This window comes from Aythya marila (genome assembly GCF_965140915.1).
Source record: "Aythya marila genome assembly, chromosome: 3".
NCBI lineage: Eukaryota > Metazoa > Chordata > Aves > Anseriformes > Anatidae > Aythya > Aythya marila.
Window position 1 is genome coordinate 32,463,405 of NC_139044.1, and position 24,247 is coordinate 32,487,651.

At 40.7% G+C, this 24,247-nt stretch overlaps 1 protein-coding gene across 5 annotated transcripts in view; it reads left to right on the plus strand.

Annotated features, from left to right (window-relative positions):
* The window catches only part of LTBP1 (latent transforming growth factor beta binding protein 1), a 201,373-nt gene that overhangs the window by 2,478 nt on the left and 174,648 nt on the right, over positions 1-24,247 (plus strand). For all 5 annotated transcript variants that reach the window (XM_082756282.1, XM_082756284.1, XM_082756283.1 and 2 more), the window contains exon 3: positions 14,386-14,674. In XM_082756282.1, the coding sequence (XP_082612408.1) occupies positions 14,386-14,674 (289 nt within the window). The remainder of the gene's footprint in view (positions 1-14,385; positions 14,675-24,247) is intronic.

Sequence of the window (24,247 nt, forward strand, 5' to 3'; positions counted from 1 at the left end):
GAAAACCATGAGATAGCACTGACTTGATTTAGCTGTGGAAGATTAGTCTCCCAGTCATAAAAGCCAGATACCTCCTTTTCTTGAACCTCCCGATGTTTCGTTCAGGAGAACAAAAACCCTATAACTGAGCAAATGTTAACCCCTTTGTCTCCTATGAAAATGCGTTGGTTTTTTTTATTTTTCGAAGTCCGATAGCAAACTGTCAGTTTCTGAGGAGATTATTCCAGTTGTGGATTAATTGTGCCACAAATGCAGGCACACCTGAGCTGACTTCATGCAGAGTCAGTTTGGATCTGTCAGGGTTTATTAGCTCAGGCTCAGTATCGGTTTAATAAGCTATTTGGCCTCTAGGGCCACCTTATATTCTTTCGCATGGTGCAAAGCCTGAGCTAATAAACCCCAGACCCGTACTGGCTCTTTCCAGGGCCAGCCTCCATTTGTCTGCATCAGGCTTCCAGCCCCAGAGTGCTGAGAGCCAGCTCTGATCACGGGGCTTATTAGCTCAGGTGCGATCCCAGACGGCAGCAAGCACTGCGTGTTTCTGCTCTGCTGCACCTGTGTCAGTAAGCCTGCCTGTAACCCACGGAAATAGGGGGCGGACTGAAGAGGCATGGTCTTGCAGTCCAGGTGTCGTTCGTTTTCTCCACTCCCTTCCTCTTGCTGGAGGTGTTTGCTGGGGCTGTTTCCTCAAGCACGGAGCTGGGGCTGTGGCTGCTGTTCCCTTGGGACTCCTGTCCCAGGCTGGTGGCCACCTGGCTGCTTATAGTGGCAGCCGTATTGTGTTCCCCAGTCCTGGTATGGGAGATATTTCTGTGCAGGTCACAGGGCAGCATGGAGGAGAAACATGGACTTTTCAGGTTCTTTTTGAACTTGTAGTTTGAAGCTGAACTGTCTCCTGTGTTGACAGTCCTCATGTTGAAGTCTTGTGGTTTGTCCTCAGAAGGTGAGCTGTGTTCCCATTAGCAACCTGGTGAGAGTGCCTGCCATACCCAACTCTAGGCACATAGATTTTCTCCACTCTGTGCTTAATATTACAGTTTTACATTGTAAAGATTTATCCTGGGAACTTTTTCAAACTTGGTGTGACTTTGCTTGTGAAGAACTGCGTAATTCTAACTACAAACATAAAATCATAAAGCTCAGTCTTCAGAGTATTCAGAATTGCTTTACGCTGGGAAAATGACTTCAAGCCTTCCAAGAAGACCTTTTTGAAATGTTCAGAACATCCACCTTTGGGTAAAGATGAAGGTGGCAAAAATTCAGTCATGGCAATCAACACTTTGGAAGGTTTTAGTCATGTGAAAGGGTTTATGACTGATTGTCTTACAGCTGTAGTTATTGGAGGTTATGATCTGTGTAAGAGCAATAATAAGATACCACCAAGGCTGGAGATGCTGTGTTTTGTTAATACTTGTTGCATTACTAGAGCATTATACAGACATTAATCAGCTCTCCAACGTGGCTGTAAGGCAAGTAAAACCTAGAGTGTGGGTTCTAAATTATTTATTTCTTTTGTAGAAATTGAACCATAGGTTAAATGTGGCCTTGGACAAGTTATAACAACTGACTGGAAGACCTAAGCTGGAAATTAGGAGTTCCTGTCTCTCAACTGCATGTTTATCCTTTTCAAACCTCTTGTCTCCTATCTACTTGCTCCTAGATTTGTATTGGTTAATATTACTTGCTACAAAATATGCTCTTCTGTTTGTCTTTTTCTTAATGATTACAAAGGATTGTATTTCATGTTGGGAAGTCAAGAAAGAAATTGTCTATTTTATGCAGGACCCGATACCTCCAAAGAAGTTTTAACTGGACTGCCCCTTGTTGTAGTAGTAGACACCTTCTGAGGTCTGTAATGTTTTGTCTGGAGTATTAATGTGAAGTGTTTGTGAGCGTTCTCAATGTAATGGCACTGCCTGGAGGAGTTCTAACTTCTGCTAAAATAATGGTGCAAATTAACGAATGTTAGTGGGAAGGAAAGAGCTGGATGTTAAAGGAATGCTGAAATGTGTGAGCTCCTGTGCAGAGGAGTAAGGAAGGCTCATATCGGTGAGAAAGTGGGCTTGGCAGGGTTATGTTCAGTGTGAAGCTCATATAGGGAGAGGAATGACTGACTGCAGAGATGCAGAATCCATGTGTATCATCCTTGTCAATTAAGAAAGGAAAAAGGCTGCCATCTTTGTTAGCTGAGAGGGTTGTGTGGGGCATGCATGTGTTCTATGGATGGGCATGTGGTGAAGATTTGGGAGCTGGAGCCGGGCTAGGTTCTCTGACTGGGGCCGTGGGGTTCTTTCCTTTCCTTGTTGTGTGCCCAGACACTGTGCTAAGGTCATCAGAAAATAAGCCAAACGATCTGTTGTCTCTTTATTATTAAAAGATGATTTTGTTTATTCTCTATTCTTCTGGAAGACTTCCTGACTGAATGTTAAGTAAATGTATATAAGCAAGATATGTAGATAAGCAAGGCCTGATTTCTTTTTTGGAATAAGAAAATATACAACAATAGAGTCTCCCTTCTGCAGGAGACCAGAAAGCTGTGCCAATACTCGCTCTGAGGAAGGTCCCTTTGTTCACTTCCCAAATCTGCATGGCCTCTGCTGTGTACTGCTGTTCAGCTGTCCCGTCCCTAAAGCTTCAGAGCTATGCTTTGGGAGTTCACAAGCGACAGCTCCATCCCTCCATCAGGGTGAGGGCACGTTGGCTTAGCCGCTGCTTCCAGAGGTCAGTTGTGTGGGGCCTGGCTGCAGTATGCATGAGGCCGCTTCCAGCTTGTGCTCCTGACTCTTCTTGTGGGACCTGAGGGAAAGGTTGCATGCTTAGGTCTTGTTCTGACCTAGGGCTTTGATCCACACCTGGGAACTTAGAAGCATACATGGGTCCCACACAGTTTAGAGGTAAAGCTGTGTGCCACTCAGTATTTTCATATTGGTGGCTGAGAATCTCCTGTCTTCAGCTCAGCTCTGAGAAGTGGTGGTATTCAAGAGAGCTGTACGTCTGATGACTGCAATGAGTACTTCAAATGCTTGCAGCTGTGTTTCTTGGAGGTTTTCTGGTCATAAATGGTTCCCAAGGCTTGTTCCTAATCAGTGTTGTGGCTTTGAGTTTTACCAAGTTCTGTTAATTTACATTATGTATACAAAGCCCAACTACAACGTACTCTTCCCAAATGTTTCTTCTTCACATTTGGAGATCATCATCTCAGTAAAAACAGTATCAATCTCCTTCAAGTTATGTCTAAAGTTATGTCAAAATTGAATGTTTGAATTTCAGAGAGACGTAACTTCTGTGACCTCATGTGACTCACTTATGCATTAGTCTCTTATAATTTATTCTTCGATGTTGCTTTAAAAGACCCTGAAATTGAAAAAATGAAAGCCATTACTTGAGTAGCTGATTTTTTGCCTGTGCTGTGGCTACTACTATAATATGTAAATAAAGCTTTTAGTTTTTGTGTAAGAGGAATAGCCTGGCTTGCGTAGTGAGTCAGCCCTCAGTGACAGTTCCACATCACTTCATTGTCACTTACTGTCCTTGGGAAGGAGGAAAGAAAGGGAGGTTCCGGATTCCTGCCATCGCTGGCCTTGTCTACGTGAGTGAGCAGCGTGGACTAATTAATGCGAGCAGATCTACAGGCTGGAACCCTTGCTTTTGATGACCCGAGGCCCATGGTATACCCGCTTCTGGATTTAGTATTTATTTTGAAGTAGGTGTAGTCTGTTCTCACGGCGTGAGTGCCGCTGTGAGGCTGAATTCCATAAGGTGCATTCTTGAAGCATTCACTCTTTTGATGTAGCTGTTTAGATATTTTTTGTCCAAGTATATTTTGTCAGGATCTAAGATACACATAGTGCCTGTGCCTTAAGAAGGCCCCACAATGTGAGTAAAACCTCAGCAAGTGTGACTGATCGGACTTGCCTCAAGAGAGGATCCTGGTGCAAGCTAAAGCCTGGTGCAGGCATGGGGCTCCCAGCCACATGCAGGAGTAGGAGAAACCCACCTACCATTTTCTACGTGACCCAGGTGTTATTTTACTGGGAGCAAAGGAGGTTATGATGATATTATGGCCTCTATCTACTTTATACAAGTACTATGTGTGTGTAGATTAAAAGGAAACCAAACCCACAACAAAAAATGCACAGAAAAAAGAGCCTTCAAAGACATTTCTGTAGGGTTTGTGCTGCCGTACTGGAGCAGACAACAGATTTGTTGACACAAACTGCTACAGCCAGCCATCAAAGAAGCAGAACATACGGTACAGCTGTAGTAAATGTGCTGATGACAAAAAGTCTTAAATGCTTTCTCTGTTAAGATATTATCAGAGGGAGCCCAGAAAACTGGTTGTGTTTCTGTTTTCCCCTCTTTCCCCCTTCAGATTTGTCAGCTGTGTTTACCTTCAGTGTGCCTGTAGTTTGGAAGCGGTGCAGAAAGCTGTGTGGGCTCTGGGTGAGCGCTCTGGTGGACACAGTGATGCTGCGGTGCTCTCCTGGCTTTGCTCAAAGCAGGGACAGCATCAGTGCTGGCAACCAAGTGATCCTTATTGTACTCACCTCACCCTCGTGTGGCACAGCCTGGAGCTGTTCCTGCCTTCAACAGCTGTGCCTCTTTTGTCCCATTTCCCAGACAGTGGCACTCGTGCTGTAGGGCTGCTCTTCCTGGCAGCAGCGTGCATCCTCCTGGGTGTCCCTCCTCTCCCATGCAGGTGGGAGCACAGCGAAACCTGTGGGATCAGCAAGCCTCCTGGACTTCAGAAAAGAGTGAATACAGCAAGCTGTAGGGTTCTGCACTCCATCAGGTCTTGGAAAGAGGTTGGGTGCAGCATCCCTCTTCCCTTCACAGGCTCCACTGTGAAGTGCTGCATCTTAGAGACTGATCCTGCCTCAAAACAGGGGCAGATCCCCTAGGAGTTAGGAGGTTGGTGGAGAAGGGTGCAGCTTACCCTCAGCTGACTCCTTGTTCAGATATCGCCTTGCCCACTGTTAGCAGACTGTGGGTGGTTAGCAGACTGCGTGGGTGTCTCTCCACGTTTGTCACTGCACACAGGAGAACAAGGATTTGGAGTTATCAAGTTGAGGTACTTATTTAAATACAGAGCAAAGAGTAGTTCTGCTCAGCTGTGCTCTCTTTGTGAAAAGCAGTAATCCCTGTATCAACCCAGGGTTCTGGAGAGCTGCCCCCTGATAGAGGGGCATTGATTTGTCCTTTATTAAGACTTTTTTTTCCCCATAATTTAAGTCAATTATTTTATTATCTCTAGATGGCAGTTTAGACCTGGATTTCTGAAGAAGCTCAACTACACAGTGAAATTGTATTGAGAATTGGTTCGGTTTACAAAAAAACTTCATTGTTCTTAACATCTTAATTACTCTGTGATGATTAATAGTCTTTTTCTCTGGTATTTCTTTTCTGTAACACTTCAGTTGTCTGAATCCTGCATCCAGTTAGAATTTTTCAATTGTTTTTTTATTGAGTTTCTGTTGGTTCATTTGAATTCCTGTGTATTTTGTACAAAGTATTTTGTAACGAATTGAATAAACAGCGTAATGAGGGAGAGGTTAAAACAATTAAAAGGATTGCAAACTGGAGCATTAACCACTCCAGCAGGCAAGAACAGCATCTAACATGTAAATTTTCTGGTTTCCCTAGCTTAGTCCACTCTGTAGTGAATTATCCTTTGCTGTTGTTGATACAGAAATTAAAGAATATATAGTATATAGCATGTGAGAAATTAAATTTTGTGCTGTCAGAATATGTATAATTCCAATCTCAAAATATTAAATATTTAAAATGATCTCCTAGATTTTTCAGTCTAACGTAATTTATAATGTATAAACCCCAGTAAACACAATGAAAATGCCAAGTACCAACTAGCAGAATGTGTTCTTATGATCAATAAAATGTGCCCTTTTTCAAAGGCCTAGCTCCAGCAATATTTGAGTATAGTTGCCATAAATTTCTGATGTATTGTAGCATTTAAAGGTCATTGTATGAAGATATATAGAAAGTAGTAGCATGATGACCACATAACATACTAGGAGAGAAACTTGATTTTTTTTTTTTTTTTTTTTAAAAGCACTATGTGTGCCAGAGGTATTGTTTTTTGTTTCCCTCCTTTCACGGAGTTCATGTTTATGTAGTCATCCATGTCAATATAGGAATGCTTCAGATGTTTGAAGTGGACCAGTGAAGAATTCCTATGTGATGCATGCTTTTATTTGAAGTATATTTAGGGAAAGAATTTCTCTAAGACCATGTAGTTATGATAAGAACAAAGTTCCTGTGTAGGAAGACACAGATGGTCATAATGTTTCCTCCATTACTCATGTAGAGGTCGTGCAGGCTTTTTGAAGTTAAATAATCAGCAGAAATGGCATTAAGTAAATTTAACTTTTCATAGGATGCTCTCACAACGTGGTTGTCTCACCCTTGGTCACAAGTGCCTCTCTCTCTGTCCTCCATGACTATGTAGACGTGTTAAATGTACTTCAGCTAAAATTCAGCTGTTGAAAAGTGTTTGAAGAGAGATACTCAGATGCAGAAGTAGATCCCTGGAAAAGCACAAGATGGTGAGCACCAAATGTTCCTTCAGTTAGCTTTTGGGTTTCTAGTCTCCAGTGTTGCAATCCTGAGTTTTGCAATGCTTACAAAGACTTAAGACTCAATGTGGTATCCAGAATAAAAGCCTACAAGTATGTGGTGAGCTAATCAGTAGGGCGACCAACAGGAAACCATTACAAACTTTGCCCTTCTCCAGGATGTCGGCACCATATTCAGATTTCTCTGAGGGAGCCAGGGAAATGCCTCTTCACATTCAGAACCCCCAGCTCGTAGCCTCTCAGGAGAGACGGGGCCCTTCCCTGCCTTTCTTTTGGTATCAGTAGGGGGGTCATCGCTCTGTCTTTCAACACAGCGGGAGCTGGAGGTGCCTTTGTACCGTGAATTTTTATTTAGGATGCTCACTCAACCAAGATGTACTTAAGTTTGGGTTTCTTGTGTGCTTGAGGAATAGTAATCTTGAATTAATGAAATGAGACGGTATTTGCTATGCCTTTAACAGCCTATTCCTATGTTGAACGTAACCAGAAAGGATTAGTAATATGTCATGGGCGGCATGGACCATGATGCATACAGAACCAGTGTTTGCAGCAATTTAAGCTGTTGGAAATTGATGCTTAAATATGTGTGGTTAAGAAGGGGAGGAAAAACAACAACCATACATTAAAATTTACATTCAAACAGAGAGGAAGGATCTACTGGATGGGCTCACTAAATGTGCAACACTGTTCATTGTAGTGTAAACATTGTATGAAATTATTAGATACACAGGAATGACCATGACAAATGTTTGTGGTCATTTAAGTACAAATCAACAGCACTTGCTTGAAAAAGGAGATCCTTAAAGGTGGAGCTGAGGCAAAAAGGTTAGATCTGCAGGAAGACTTTGGGACCATTTAAATTGTTATTGCGAGTTTCTCATTAGAAAGTACTCTTCTCTAAATTTAGTTCTCCAAATGATTAATTCTCCCAAAATTCTTATTCTTTAATTCTTGCAAATGAAGAAGATAACTAAATTGTTGTGAAATCCAAGTGATGAACATCTACATGGGAAGGCTTAATGATCTTAATCTGAGAACTGTCAGGAATTCAATATAAAAGTTTCTTCACAGCAAATGACTTGTACCTTTGTTTTGATTATCTAGAAAGGTATGAAAAAGTCTTGGATAAAATATTAGAACATACTGAAGTTTTTATACTTACTGATTTAGTATACAAAATTTTGCTTAATTTATTAAGTTTTAGAACATTCCATAGCAACATATTTTCAAGGTGTTATAAACCTCACGTTTTAGGACTTGGTCCTGCAAATATTTATGTGTTTTTAACCAAAATGACCTGAATGCATGCCCTGAAAAGTGCATACGTGTAAATCAGTACAAAATACTACATGCAGATGTGTTGGAAAGGTCTTCCAAATTTGAAGCCTCAGGGTAGTACTGTTGTTTTATGCTCGTTTTTCTCAAAGAATGCCTTAAATACGGCCATACCAGGCCTGATAGGTGCTCCTGTAGCCCAGTATGCTGTCTGTGATGGCAGCAAGCAGTAGTTCATTAGGGAAAAATGCATCAGTATTTTGGGATAATTTCACTGAAAAATGTGAGATTCAGTGTCTGGTGATTCAGGAATTTCAAAGTGATTCTAGTGATCCTAGTACCCCGGGTTAATTGCCCCCTCTCTGCCACGTGGGCCACGTTGAACCTGTGGCTAGCTGTGTCTGCATGGTGCTCTCAAGACAGAAGAGACGATGTTCACCTTTTTTGCTGTTACTTATGAGTTTGGAGCCTTTTTCCATACTTCGTTTTCTGTACCGAAGAGCTCTGGGGAACCTTGGCATGGCTCACACAAAAAAGCTGTTTCCCACCTTTGATCATCCCAGTTGCCCTTCCAACAACCTTTCCTGGGTTCTCCTGCCAGGAAATCCTTTTCAAGATGAAAGCACCAGAATGGTATGCAGCAGCCCAGGTAGGGGGAGCTATGGGTACGTGTGTACAAAGGGGCCTTATAGTGCAGTTCTATGTTGTTACTCCTGACTCCTTATCCAACAATTCTTAATGCTTGTGTTTTTTTTCATTGTGTCTGAGCAATGAGCTGATGTTTTTATGGAGCTACTGACAACGGTTCATTTGAGAGTGGTAGTGGTCTGCTTGAAGATCAGCAATTTAACAATTTAATGTGAAGTTAGGATTGCTTTTCCCCAGTGTGTTCACATTTATCTACACTGAATGTTATTTGCAATTTTACCGCCTAATTGCTTGAGGTGTAAAGTCTGCAGTTTTACACAGTTCATCTGCATCCTTATTGACTCAAACAGCTTGCTACCTGAAAAAACTCAATACAGCTCATAACTTAGGCTTGGTTTGTATTTGCATAGCACTCTGTGTTGAGGAAGAGCTGGAACGCTTTGGCCCCATCAGGGATGGACAAGCCACAGGGATGGGCAATTCTGAAATGGCCTCTGAGACTTCACATCTCTAACTCAAGTTTGGCTGTTGTAGCAACTCTGAGAACAAATGAAATGCAATGGTGTATCAAAGACAATAATGAAATGCAATGATGGATAAAAGCTTTGTTCAGAGAACAATCATAGCTCATAATAAAACCATCCATGGGGGAGCAGGATGAGTAGACTGCAACTCCGAGAGAGAACTGAGCAATCTGAAATGGGCTGGTTAAGCAACAGCAGCCTGTTAGTCACTGTTGATTGTGGCGTGCGTGACTCAGTCACGTTATGAAGGGATTTAGAACAGGGTGTCTCTGCAGGTATGAATTCCCCTTAAAAAAAAAAAAAAGTCCTTGATGCGTATCTAAAAGGTGTTGTTACATGCACAAGAGTATATGCGATGTTGGACGTGTGCTGCTCTTCTGAAATGCTCTCGATCATTTTCTCTTTATCAGAAAAGATCCCTATGCAAGTCTCTTCTAGAAGTGCCATAGGGGTAACTTAAAGTAATCATTTCACTGTTGCACTGTTAACTTCACTGCTGTTTTTGCCAGGAACTTTTGGTTAGTGCTGTTTCCATCTGAAAAAGAAGGCAGAACTCCATAACTACACTCTGTGGAGAGTCGCTTGCTGATCCATGGATGTGTTCCTGTGGTGCAGCAGTTGCTGCCATGTAACCACACAATGAGAAGTCTGTTGTCCATGACCATACCATGGCAGGCAGGTGGGGCTTGCCACACTGGGAGAAGAAAAAGCAAGAATAACAAGCAGGCATTTATTAATTCTGCTGCGTATGGGTCAAACTTCCTTTATTTTTAGTAGGTACAAATTGCATGGCCTTAAAACTTCCCCCCCCCCCCCCAAAAAAAAAAACAAAACAAACAAAAAAGCAACCCTAAGAAGCCTTGTGTTCCTTCACCAAGTTACACCTATGGGAGGTGAGGCGAGGTTAGTTATGTTGCCTGTGGCCAGCTTCCTTGGCACAAGAAGTTGTGGCTGCTGAAACTAACAGGCTTAAAAAGCAGATCAGTGAATTCCTGGCAGAAAATTCTGTTGAGGGCTATTAAACACAAAAACAGTGCTCTTGCTCAGAAATTGCTGAGCCTCTCACCGAAGGCTGTAATTGTAGAAGCTTTTATTGCTTCTCACCCAGTTCTTATACCCATCCTTAAGTAGCCACCTTTACCATGGGGGAAAGAGATGAAGTGCATCTTTGATCTGACTCAGTAAGGCCAGTCTCATTGCTTGCATCTTGCCAAGCTTCATTTTTGAACTTGTAGTTGTGACCACAGCATCAAGCCTTTCATCAAGCCTCATCAAAACTTTTTAACAGGGGTGTACAAGCCCATTTTTCAGTTTCAAGCTTAATTCTTCCATATTCCAGCTTTTGGAAGCTTCGCTTTATGGAAAATAATGGTGTTTTGAGTTGGATGTGCCATTATTGTTGTCTTCAAACAAAATAATTAGGTCATGCATTTGGCACATTACAGCTGTCTTGAATGTTTTTAAAAATAAACTGCTGTATTGTATCAATTAAATGTTCATTTTAATTCTTTCCTAAAATGTGATCCTCTTCTTGATTTTGTGATCTTCTGTTATACAATGTTCATGAAGAACTTTGATCAAAGGGTCAATTGTTGTGAAGAGCGAATGAATCGGTTTTCCAACCTGCTGTCACAGATCACATCGTTTGAGACAAACTGAGTCTAACATATTTTCTGGACCTGCTGATGCTTGTTTTGTTGCAATGCCAGATGTTAGAGTAATGCAGTTCGTCCTGCAGAGCCTTGTATGCTTTATATATCTAAATAAGAGAAACTTTGCTTATGTTGCTGTCAGTGAAGTAAAACTGAGTCTGCTTAATATTTTTTTTTTAAATTAAAAAGTAATTCCAAAACAGGTTCTACTTTCAGCTGCATAGTTTTAAACTCATTGCAACCTTTTTTTGTTCAAAGTGAACAATTAGGTTCACTTTGTAAGTGATTAAGAAGTTTTGTTAGGCTTCTGCAGCATAACTTTGGTTCCTAACCACAGTTTAAAAAAAAAAAAAAAAAAAGCCCAGCATTTTTCTCAGAAATGTCTTTTATGCAGTTATGAATTTTTATTTCACATGTTTTGAGAATTAGGAGATAACAGACTGGTTATTTTGTTCCACTGACACTGTCCATCGCAGACAGACTTGCAAGCTTCATCACACGTTTAATTTCAAGAAACTTGTTGAGAAGCCTGTAGGCTTTATGGATGCATGTCCATAAATCTCAAGAAATATGCTTTCAATATGAACTTTTTTCATGTTGTAAAAATTGGATTTTAAAACTAATTTTTGCAGAAACCTTTCTTTCTTTCTAAAGCACTACAGACTGTGCTCAAGCTGTTTCCCTGTGATCTCTACGCTATGCTTACAGGTGACCAGGGTGATGGGGTCACAGTTCTGGTATCAGAGTCCCTCCAAAGCCTCTTATCATAGTGCTGTCCTCAATGAGGAATAATTCTTTGAGATTTGTATTACCTGGTTATTTCTGTTTGAAGATACCTATCTGTATTGTCACTATCTGGTAGCGTATTTCCCTCCAGACTGAGGAAGAGAAAGTCACATCAAAAACCTGGCAGATGAAATGACCTAAAATGTGGTGCAGGTTGTTGTTTTCACTGTACAGCTGTCAGATTTAGCAGCCTGTTTTCAGTGTTTTGCACTGCAGTAGAGAAAACAGTTGCTTTGCTAATGCAGCTATTTTCATATTACATGGAGCAGGAGATGCCACGTTGTTGTTTCCTTTTTGTCTAGGCACCAGGAGTAGCAGAGACCTGTTAGCCAGCAGCAAGATCTTGTGTGCTTTGTTCCAGTGATGAACATTTTTTTTCCTTTCAGAGCAATCCTGAAAGGGGACCTCATGCATAGTTGTGGAGGTGTGTTGGAGTGGCCTGGTTGGCCTTTAGTCATATGTAACTAGAAATACAGGTGTTCCCTTCAAAGAGCCACATTAAAAAGGGTTTTGAAGCGGTCCTGCTGAATGTCTGCTTTCTTTTTCTGTGTGTAAAAAAGAAATCTTTCAAAGGGTCTTGTGTTCTTAGATCTTTGGTTATCCTGAAGTGTTTACTTTTAACACTTACCAGTATAAGGGATAAGGGAAATCCAAGGGGTGTCCAAGGATGTGTTCAGCAGTTGTGTGGTTCCAAGCCCTGGAAAGGTTGCGCTCTGGCTTCCCTAGCTTCTGTGGCTTTCTGGTGCATCGCGATGCTAGTTTGCTTTTTTTTTTTGTTTATTTTTATTTTTTTCCCCAGGTTTTTCAGTAGTTAGCACTACTATAGTAGTTGTGGATCTTGAAAAATTCCCTTTTGCTCCACTTCTTTGGTCAGTGAAACTTCATTAGAATGGTCAGTGAAACTTCATTAGAATTTAAGGTCTCAGTCTGTTTTCCAAAGATATGATCCGTTTCAGTCATTTGTGAATTTTTACTGCTTGTAGCAAAATCTAGGTCTTGAAGGCAAGATGCAAGGAAGAGTTTGTGTATCATAACATATGCTTGTTGTAAATTCCTTCTCACGTTTACAGTGAAAATTTTCAGCCTTCTGGCAGTAAAAGGCAATACATGCTCTCCAAATAATCAGAAATATAAATAAGCAAATGACCACTTCTTGTTCCCAGGGAGATGTGCAATATGTAATCCAGCTAGTTCAGTCAAGTAGCATTCAAGAGGAGATGAATTGCTGACCAGCACATGGAAGGGAGTTTACGTGTGAGAAGCACATGGTGTAAATGAAGTTGTGTGTATGTAACTCTAGTGCCCTGTGCACAGATGGTATACATGATACATCTGTACCAGCTGATATTATCAGCTGACAAGTTGCACCAAGCTAACACAGTTCCACCCTAGCAAGTTTTTTTCAAATGTGTGCTTGTATGTTTGCTTTATATTTGTATATAAATGCATGTATAAAAACTTGATTGAAGTGCCAAGTGCTCCAGTTTGAATTTATTTGGAACAGGGCTGTGTACTTTTTTTCTAAATTACTTTGAAATTGGATATTCCTGAGTATGGTATAGTATCATATGTTATGGCTTATGATACGGTGTTACCTATTTTAGTAAAACCTTTACCTTTTGATCTGGCATATTGTTTTGTCTATGTAAAAAGATCTGTAACAACATTAGAGGTATGCTCTGTTTGAAGGGGCAAAATGTGTTGCTCAGCAATGTATCTTCTTGGGAAAGCTTCATTGTATAGCATCTCTAAGACAAATGAAAAAATAATTTTGATATTTTAATTCAAATTGTATTTTGCTATTAAATTTAATCCTCTTGATAAGAAGATACTGTTTTTGCTATCTTAGTGTTTAACATTCTCCAAATATAATAGCATTATAAGATGAAACATCCAAAATAAATCCTGAAATGAGGCACATACCTTTGCAGTGTTATGTATACATATGATCAGCAGCTGCTTTTGCTTTTTTCATTTTGTCTGTAAGGTTTGCTTCTCAATAATTCTTGCTCATTCAGAATGGAACTGATCCTGTTTTAACTAGATCTAGGAGATGGCCGTTGCGAGGAGGCTAATTATTCAGACTCCCTCTGTAGCCAGTGGATAGAGCAACACAAACAGAGTGTAACTAATCCTGTGTGAAGCTGGGTATCTAGAAGTGAATTGTCTTTTGAAGAAACTTATCGCTCTGCACTGGCGGTACAAAAGAGCATACAGCAGCTAGTGCAAGATAATCACAAACACCTGTCTCTCGCAGCCCCTAGGTATAGCTATGTCTTTGCAGGATCAGTTTGTGTGTCTGCTTTTTCTTTTTCCTGCTTTTTTTTTTTTTCTTGTTATTATGGTGGTAATTTCAGAGGGAATTGCATCTTGGCTTTAGAGGGGGAAGGGTTGAATCGTTTCATGCCTCTGCAACATTTTGGTCATCTCTGATGTGACCGTAATGATTCATTCTAGGTGCATATAAGGGATCTGTGATTTTAAATAGGAGCAGAATGAATCCAATCTTGGATCTGCAGTAAACTTGTATAATCTGCCTATTTTTGTTTTCATCAGTATGCATTTTGGTTGTCATAGTATAGGGAGGGAGCATGCAGGGAAAGAGTACAGAAGACTAACAGATTTTAAAGAGTTCTGTATTTCTTGGTCTTAACTTGCACATTTCCAATTTATTTTTTTTTAACTCACCAACATTTTACTTTACTAAACTGTTCAAATGTTGTGCATGTATTATGTAGGAGAGCAGTAAAAGCCGTTCCAACTTACAAACTTTTTTGTGGAGCTTAGCAATGTTAATATTACTTCAATTAATGCTAACAATTAACACTTTTTTTTTTTAATTGTGGGGTGGGCTTGCATTTCCTGTCATCCTTTTTCACAGGTACTTTTTAAAATGTCTTTTTGTAGCTAACTGTGCACCACCATGCCAAAATGGAGGGATGTGCCTGCGACCTCAGCTTTGTGTGTGCAAGCCAGGAACAAAAGGCAATTCCTGTGAGGACACGGTCATGCAAGACACATCTTCCACTGAAGGCCGGAACCCTGTTGCTCCCCCATGGCCCATTCCCCAGCAGGCTGCCCAGCAGACCTTTTCTCGAAAGGTGCAGGTCCCACCAAAGGTTGGCCCTATGACTCAGATGGCTTTCACCATCAAGCAGAAGCCTCCTGTTGGATTACCTCAGCAAATGCAACCACAGTAAGTGCTTTGTTTTTATTTTTGCTCTTCAAGAAGTCCAATATATTGGATTTATAAAATGTTGTTCCTTGCAAATGTTTTCATATAGTCACACTTGGAATCTTTCACTGATTTTTAAAGAACGTTTTATTTTAACTCGAAGACTTCTAAGTGGCTCCTTGTGAGCCAGATCTTCTCACCAGAATAGAATATCCCTTAATATCATTCCGTCATTTTTTTCCTTAGAATAAAAGTGCTATATTAATTTCACAGGAGTTATTCTTAATTTATGCTGCTGACTTATTGAGTTTAATCAACAACAAATTCCCAACACTGCATCCAACACTACATAAATGGGGAGAGTAAGATTTTGTGCATGTGTTCTGGTTTCTCCTTTCTGCTATCAATATACTTGTGTCCCCTCCTCCCCCTTTTTTTCCTAGTAACGTTTTTAGTTTTATTACAATGGATGCTTCTGTTTGCTTGCGTTTGAGGTTTAGGACTGCAGCTGCCTGTCATAGGTAGCAAAGAAACACCCCTGTTGTTGGGGAGTTTTTCCTCTGCTTCCAGGCTTCAATGTTACTTTCATTAGTTGAAATACTTCAAATTAATCTGAAATTTCTCTAACTATAATGTTGCTTATTTTAATGTGTCTGACCATAACTTGTTCCAGGGTTGCACATAATGTGGTGGGGTGCACAGAAGCCTGGCGATCAAATTGAGTGGGCAGTTTTAAGGTGTCTGCAGCTGCTGCTGTACTTCCAGATTCAGGTGAAGTCAGGCAAAAAGTGTTGCCCTCTGAAGATGTCACTTTTGGATAGCTGTAATAAGGATATAGTCCATCTTCTAGCCTCAAGAGCAAGATTATTGAGACTGGGAGATAAACTGTTATTTCCCTTGCCCAGAATTATAAAAAGTGAAGCCAGAAGGGCAATGTGGGATTATACCAGACTGCACCTAAGTAGTTACACGTTCCTGGTAACAAAGTACATCTTGCCATACCTCTCCAAGCTGCTTCTGAGAATAGAAGTCACTGGGCACTGCCAGTGATACCTGGTGCTTTCTGGTTACCTCTATTGGGTTCCTTCCTCCAAAACACTTCTGATTCCTTCTAGTGGTGTCCTAGTTTGTCTAACTGTGAGGTCATAAGTAAAAACAGGTTCATGCATCTTGTGTAATAGGAAGAGGAACTTAAATATTTAGATTTCTGTTGGAGTTCTTAACCCCAAGCCAACAGGTTCCTTGAGAAATGTAGAAGATGAAGCAGAATGGGCTTTAAGAACAAATACACTTAAAGTCTTGAAGGACAGAGGAATTGCCACGCAGTTTTTAGTATTTTGCAGTACTCTGAGCCCACAGTGAGCAGGGTTATTAGGATTAATATGAAAGGGAAATTACCAGTAAAATAACCAGATTTCTCTGCTCCCTCCCTACAGGCCAGCAGGACTACTAATCCTCAGTACCTGGCTTCTGTGCTTAGCCCCACAAAGTGTGATAGAGCGAATCATTACAGTGAGGCCAGGCAATTCCTATCTCTTCAGTTCTGATTCCTGTGGAGAATACTGTATGTCTTTCTGCCTCTTTCTTCCTTCCTCCACACAAAAGCATTCTCAAGGAGTTCTTCTTCCTATTGCAAGAAACATTAGTTTTCCAAATTGGGTAGTAAAACTTTTTTAAGAAAAGGCTGTTCTTGCTTGGGGAAAAAAATAAATCTGTGCTTTCACCCACTCAGACTGTGCTTAGAAGGAAGGGGCTTGTGGATGGTTCCAGGGAATACTTGTTTGTTTTCCATTATTCCTGGAAAAGATGAGTTCATGGCTAAAGGGTTTACTTCATAAGAAAAAAGACAATAAGCTGATATATTTCCATGCTACTGTGGGTTGCCAGGCTTTGATGCTCGAAGTGTTTCTAAAGGGTACTTGCAAGGGTGCCATGCTTTACCAAAGTTCATTTCTGATTGCATGAGACAATGTCCCGTATGTAGAGGAACTGACTTCAGACTGAAAAAGTCACATTGTCTACTATCCCAAGAGCCTCTGCATGCTTCCGCAAGCACTGCAAACCCAGGTGGGCTTTGTTAATATGACCCTTCTTAGCCTAAGGATTTTCTTCTAGATTTAAAGAGGCTTTTTAAGGGAAATGGGATTGTTAGTCTTTTGAAATCACATGAAGATAAATCACTTTCAGACAGTTCAATAATAGAGTGGGAGAAAGGGTAACTGAGTCTTTGTAATCATGAGAAATCCAGCTTACAGCCTTAGCAAGAGCCAGACACAGGAGCCAGGGGATGGAGAGAAAATGAGCTGTTTGACAAACCTAAGTGGTTGTATAAAACAAGAAAAAGAAGAAGGTGCATGTTTAGATGTAACTATTGAAATGAGTGCTAGCAGTAGTTCTCAATGACTACCAGGGCAATTTACAGGGCTAAAGGATTCTTGTGAGATCAGGGCTATACTATTCGTGCAGAGCAAACAGGCTAGCTCCTGTTTCAGTTCCTCCTTTGAATGTCTTGTAATCTCTGTTGTGTAAGGCTGCTCAAATCTTGTAGGAATAACTTTTTCCTGTTCCCACTCTTATAAATGTAGGAAAGGCTATGGCAGGAATGGAATTATCTACTGTTGGTGCAGTTCACATGCTAATACAGGTGCTGCTGTTATGCTGAACTGTCAAGGACTGGTGAGAGCCAGTGCAGGACCCAACCTAGAACACCAAAATAAGCTCCTATGAGAAGCTTGTCTCTACAGTGATTCTGTTTTGCCATCCTCCATTAACTTTTATGTTTTGTTTATGAATGCAACTTTCCTGACTTCAGTCACTGAGATGTGTTCTTACGTGTTTTCGTGGGATCATGGTAGCAATGATATTTAGGGAAGTAGGAAGTTTATTTATTTCTTCCCAGAGATCTCTTTTTGAAGAACAGAGCACTAAACAGAAGGAAACCTGGAGAGGGATTCATTTCCTGGAATACCTTGGATTTAGAACACACGGACACTGTCATAGCCCGGAGCTGGGGATGGATGTTGTCAGGTACAAGGTCTCATCTTGGAAGAATGTTAGCAAAAGATGTAGATGGCTGTAATTGAAAACAAGTGGTGTCTTGGAAAAAAAAATCTGCTTCTTATTGGAACCTGGTGGTAATTCTGATCTCAGTAACAGATGTGCTTTCTGGTCCTGACTTGCTGTGATAGCTCTCCAGGAACTCCAAGTGTTCCCTTCACATCTCATTCTCTCACATGTTGGCAACAGCATAGCACCAACAGCTTGATTTTCTGCATTTACCAGCTGTGGGAGTAGAAAATAATGCTTTTTGTTCTTCTTTTGAAGTAAGCTTTCCATTACAGTTTTGAAAATGGTCACCAGAAAGTATAGCATCAACCAACCAAAGCTCAGTAATACGCTTAAATGTCACAGCAGCACACCTTCAGGCAATAGCAGCAGCTTTCAGGAGGCAATTGTCGATGAAATATGAAAGTTTGCTTTTGTACTGGGCAAAGCGAAGCTCATCAAAGGAGGAGAGGTGGATTCACAGCCTTTAGGTGGCAGAATTGGGATTACCAGTGTGTCTAATGCACCTTTCAATGCTTCCTAGGAGGTCCCCTCCAAAACTGTGTTCTTGGTCATGTTTTTACAGGCAAGCAGATCACTTGTTAATTTCAGTGAATCTAATCAACCTGTATTATTTTTTTTTCCTTCTCTTCAACAATGTACTATTTTCTTCCGATAGTTCCTTAATTCTTAGTAATTGAAAAGGGATAAATGTGAGATTAGTGTGAATTTAGATTTAAAAAAAAAAACCACAAACAAAACTGAGAGGAGAATTGGCCATGCTGTTGTGACCCTACTAAAATCAATGCAGCAATGAACAAATGCAGCTCGTGCAGTCTGCTGGACTCGCCTCGCTGTGTCTGTGTCTTTCTTAATTTTAGTATCCTTCTTAATTTCTTTAATTTTGAAGCTGGATATAGTACTTGAGATGCAGTCTCAAAAACACCAAATAGAAGGGAATAACAAGTCCCTTGACCTGCTGGCTATGCTGTTGCCATCACAGCCCAATATATGCTTGGTCATCTTTGCTTCAGGGGTATGCTAATGACTTGTGTTGGGCTTGTCAAACAGCACCTCAGATCCTTTTCTTTGGGGCTGCTTTTCAGTCATTTCAACACCAAGCCTGTGCTTTTGCACATGGTTGATACATTTCAGATACAGGAGTTTGTGTTTGCTTTTGAGTTTGCAAGTCCGTTAATTTCTCCAACCTGTCAAAATCCTTCTGCCCTCTGGTATAACAGCCAACTCCTCCACACTGGAGTTGTCTGCATGCTTGCTGAGACTATTAATTTCCCCTAGACAAGGGGGGGAAAGAAAAGTTGAACAATATCAGTCCCAGTATTGATCTTCTCAGGAAAGTACCTAGTTACTCACTTAACCTCCTGCAAGCTGGACTTCATATGACTGATTACCATCTGTTTAGCCAGGCAGTTTTTTTTTACCTGCTTTATATTCCAGTTATCCTTGTTTCACCAATTTTTCTCCAAGAAAAAATAGTTAGAAAGTAAAATTATATATATGTATATATAAAATAAAATAAAAATCTACAATCTAACAGGAGACTGTCAAAACCCTTGCTAAAGTCTGGCTTAAAAACATCCATCACACTTCTTTCATGCACTGAGCTAGCCATCTCATCGTAGAAGTCAAAAAAAATAAAAAAATAACCCAACAACTTTAAGCTAAAAATAGAAAGTCTGTGATGGCTTCTTAACTTCTGAAAGTTGTATTTCAGTTGTTTTTATTCTCTGTTGGTGACCCTGTTTCCCTTCAAAGCCAAGAACTTGTATGATACCCTGCCTTCTTTCTTCAGAAGAGACCATCTCTTCTCAGGGAACACGGGGAGTTGCGAGGAACTAAACTGTAATTCCAATGCTGATACCTTGGAAAATCTTTTTTTTTTTTCCTTCTAGGCAAGATATTCTATATGAATATTCTTAAATCTGCTTTTTTTTTTTTCCTTTTCTTGGTGTAACTCGGGTTTTAATCAGTGTACTTAGGCACATGCATGTGTGTGTGTACTTAGGACTGATACACCTGAGTGCATACTTGAGGATATTGAGTGTGTATAGAAGGGCCTGAACAGATCCTTGGTTAAGAGTGAGCCAAGACTATGCTGTTTTAGGTGCAATTGCAGACTTCTACCTTTGCCTTCAGAGCCAGGCTACTAGGTTCTGCGCTCCTACAGCCCAGTCCTCTAGGATTTATTCTAAGAAAAGTATCTAAATGCTGAGATAGGATCAGCACCACGTGCTTTGCAACGTCGGGGAACTTCTGCTTCTCAGGCTTCAAAATTTAACTCCAGTGGTCGGAGGTGAGGTTTGTCCATCAGTTCCTGAGCCCTGTAAGCCGCATTGATTTTGAGAGTTGTTGTACCCTTCCTTCCCATTAGTTGAATGCACTCAACAAGGTGGCCTTCACTTTTAAATTAGCTTGTTGCTGAGTTACTATCTTCAAGTGCTACTGGAACATGTTCACATTAATGTTCAGAACAGCAAAATACAGACATAACAATGTAGGCATGCTCTGTGTGTGTAGAAATCATTGCCTCTGCTTTTGGAACAGCTTTTCCAGGAAGACCATTATTTCTAAAACTATACTGATGCTTTCAGTTTAGCTGAAAACAGTAATATAAACCACCAATTCAAACATTAGTGTTTTTCAACATCTTTTCCCTAGCTGAAAAACCATGCACCTGGCCATTCAGTGTCTGCATGAAGATGCATAATAAGTGGATTTAATGAGGAGTTAAATGCTATGTGTTGCTGTGTTGCAAACTGGTGTGTGATTCTTCAGTGTGGCTTTTCCACTTCGTAATTTTTGAAATTGTGCTGCTATTATTATTTTCCATTTATTGAGGAAGTATTTCAAAAGGTGTTGGCAAACAATATTTGGTTTAATGCTTAATAGTCCCTAAAATTGTTGGAGTACTAATATATGCAGAATTTCACTTTTTTCCCGGTAGCTTGCTGGGACTAAGGTGCTTGTTTTTTAATGCATAGCATGACAGCACATTTTCAGTTCCAATAAGGAGGGTTTACTTTGTTAAATTTCAGGTTGGGATAACACTTTTGTTGTTCCAAGACAAAAGTCTTCCCAAGCATTCAAAACACCTGCTTTAAAAAAGAGTTGCTCCATTAGCAACAGTTTGTGATACCAAAACAACTCTTCAATAAATGTTATACTTGCAGGATGCTTTTTAACTTATTCAGGTAGAAGAAATGAGACGTTTTTTCCTAAAAGCAAACTGCTGCACAATGACAGTGATATAGGACATGGATGAACTAAAATCTTTATTTCAACTAGCTGTCTCACTTGGAGCATATAAGAATAATAATCTAATGGGAATCATTTTCATGTCATTTTCATTCCCTTCTCTACACAGCTGTAGGACTAGATCTCAGGAGACTGATTTGGAAAACCAATGCCTATTGTTAAAATACATCTGTACCTTTAACATCCAAAGAAAGAAAACCAAATTGAGAACAGGGTTTCTTGCTGGTCTCAGATATGATTTAACAATATTCTGTGTTGAGAAAAATGACTTTTTCTTTAGTGTTAAAATAATCAATGAACCAGGAATGTTTTCCTCTGTTTTAGGGATATTAGAGGAAAGGCTTAGTATGTTTGTAGATGTCTGCCTTTGTTCTTTGCATCAGCAATTTTGCTTAATATTTTATCTTCAGCCCTTCAAAAAATAAGCTGCAGGTATCATCTGTTATTCTTTTTTTTTTTTTTTTTTTTGGGGGGGGGAGGGGTCTTGGGTATTAGTATAACTTCTGTTGTTGTCTAAACACTTAATCTGTATTGAGGATTCATTCTTAATAACCTTATTAAATAGATAACAAAGACACAAGGAACCCCTCTTCAGGGGGTTTACTTAATCTTAGCATTTTGCTTATGTAGCAGATAACTAGATGGTTCAAGAATCTTTATTCAGAGAATGGTGTGGGCTGGCCTTAGACAAAGACAGACATATTTTCAGGATTGGGCCTGTCTGATTAATGACAAATGCCTCATTGATTTCTCATCTATGAATAGTTTGCTTGGCTCATGACTTAGGATCCCCAAGAGATATATACTTCATCTCTAATAAACTCACTCTCTTCTTCAGTGCTAGGTCTGAATATTTTTCTTCACTGTGAGCCATGCATTTTCCTACTGAAAAGCAGTTTCTATTTTACCTAAGCTCCAAGAAGGTTTGGTATGCTTCGTTGGGTTAGAAACTGGCTGGATAGCCGGGCCCAAAGAGTCGTGGTGAATGGAGTCAAGTCCAGTTGGAGGCCGGTCACGAGTGGCGTCCCCCAGGGCTCGGTGCTGGGGCCGGTCCTCTTTAATATCTTCATCGATGATCTGGACGAGGGCACTGAGTGCACCCTCAGTAAGTTTGCAGATGACACCAAGCTAGGTGCGTGTATTGATCTGCTTGAGGGTAGGAAGGCTCTGCAGGAGGATCTGGATAGGCTGCACCGATGGGCTGAGGTCAACTGCATGAAGTTCAACAAGGCCAAGTGCCGGGTCCTGCACCTGGGGCGCAATAACCCCAAGCAGAGCTACAGGCTGGGAGATGAGTGGTTGGAGAGCTGCCAGGCAGAGAAGGACCTGGGAGTGATGGTGGATAGTCGGCTGAATATGAGCCAGCAGTGTGCTCAGGTGACCAAGAAGGCCAACGGCATCCTGGCTTGTATCAGGAACAGTGTGACCAGCAGGGCTAGGGAGGTGATCGTCCCCCTGTACTCAGCTCTGGTGAGGCCGCACCTCGAGTACTGTGTTCAGTTTTGGGCCCCTCGCTACAAGAAGGACATGGAGGTGCTTGAGCGGGTGCAGAGAAGGGCGACGAAGCTGGTGAGGGGCCTGGAGAACAAGTCCTACGAGGAGCGGCTGAGGGAGCTGGGCTTGTTCAGCCTGGAGAAGAGGAGGCTCAGGGGTAACCTTATCGCTCTCTACAGGTACCTCAAAGGAGGCTGTAGCGAGGTGGGGGTTGGTCTGTTCTCCCACGTGCCTGGTGACAGGACGAGGGGGAATGGGCTTAAGTTGAGCCAGGGGAGTTTTAGGTTAGATGTTAGGAAGAACTTCTTCACTGAAAGGGTTGTGAGGCATTGGAACAGGCTGCCCAGGGAAGTGGTGGAGTCACCATCCCTGGAAGTCTTCAAAAGACGTTTAGATGTAGAGCTTAGGGATATGGTTTAGTGGGGACTGTTAGCGTTAGGTCAGAGATTGGACTTGATGATCTTGAGGTCTTTTCCAACCTAGAAATTCTGTGATTCTGTGAAATTCCTCTCAGGAATCCAAAGCTGTTGGGTTCAGTTCAGTGTGTAATCAGTTGTTAATGTGACCACTGCCACGGAGGTTTATTACTCATGTTGTCTTATGTTGAATTTTGAAGGTTACTGCTCATCAGTATATGATAAGAGATTTTTTTTGTGTGTGACTGTATTCAGGACATGAATGCAGACTACGAGGAAAGCTAGGCAGTTGGAGAAAGTGGAATTTTCTCTTACTGTTACTGTTCAAACATTGGATTTTACCAGCCAGTATTCTGCTGGAGGGAGGTCTGCAGTAAATCCTTGTTGATTGCCCACTCTAGCAAATTTTCCCTGAATTATCTCATAGGATTTTAATGAGAAAGGTGTTGGAGTACCAGAGGGTAGACTGGTGGTTAATTTGAAGTGTCTTGTCCACATCACTGTATGTGAAGACGTGATTTCTAGTGTGCTCAGAAGTTCTGTAAGCAATTGAATTGCAACTGCTTGACTTTAAGTAGCTGCCTACATTAAGCAGAGGACCTATTGCTATTCAGAAAACACCATTCTCCTAAAATACTAATGCAAATGACTGCAGGCCAGTAGTTCACCAAAGCATTGCAATTACTTAAGAGAATTTCCCTGCTTGTGAACAAAATGAGACCCACTTCTTCAGTTAATACATTGAGCTTGCAGGTTGAAGGAAATACTTTGAATAAAGCAGTCTTCGTTACAGCCCTCTTCTCCTACTGCTGCAATCTATAGCTAAAATAAATTTCCTCTGTAGGAGTGTACAGAAAAAATATTTTCTTACAAGTTTTGTCTGTTGTAATATATATTTTTCCTATTTGAAGTATGCTCTAAACAGAAAACCTACTGTCCAGCAGAGGACAGTGTTCATTAGAGCCCATACCACCACAGAATGATATTAAAAGGAATTCTCTTTCAGGTTGGGTGCTATGATAAAAGATGCTTTAGACTTTTAAAGGATTTCATAAACAGCTTAAAAACAGTTCAAACAAAATCCTTCGGGTGTTTTGTGTTTTCTGTTATTAAAGAGATGAAGGAAGATGGAATGCTGTACATATTGTGTCAGAAATGAGTTTCAAAAGCAAAGTCTGTTAAAAGGAAGGATAGACAATACTAGTACATACTATTATGTTGTTGGGCAGTAGGTGGCAAGCTTTGCTTTTCCTTCTACTTGGAGTTTATTTTCGTGTTGCGGAATGCCAGAATTTTGAGAAGGGTGGTTTGAATTCACTGGAATATGTCATTTATTGGCAGCACATTTTTTGAACCATCTATG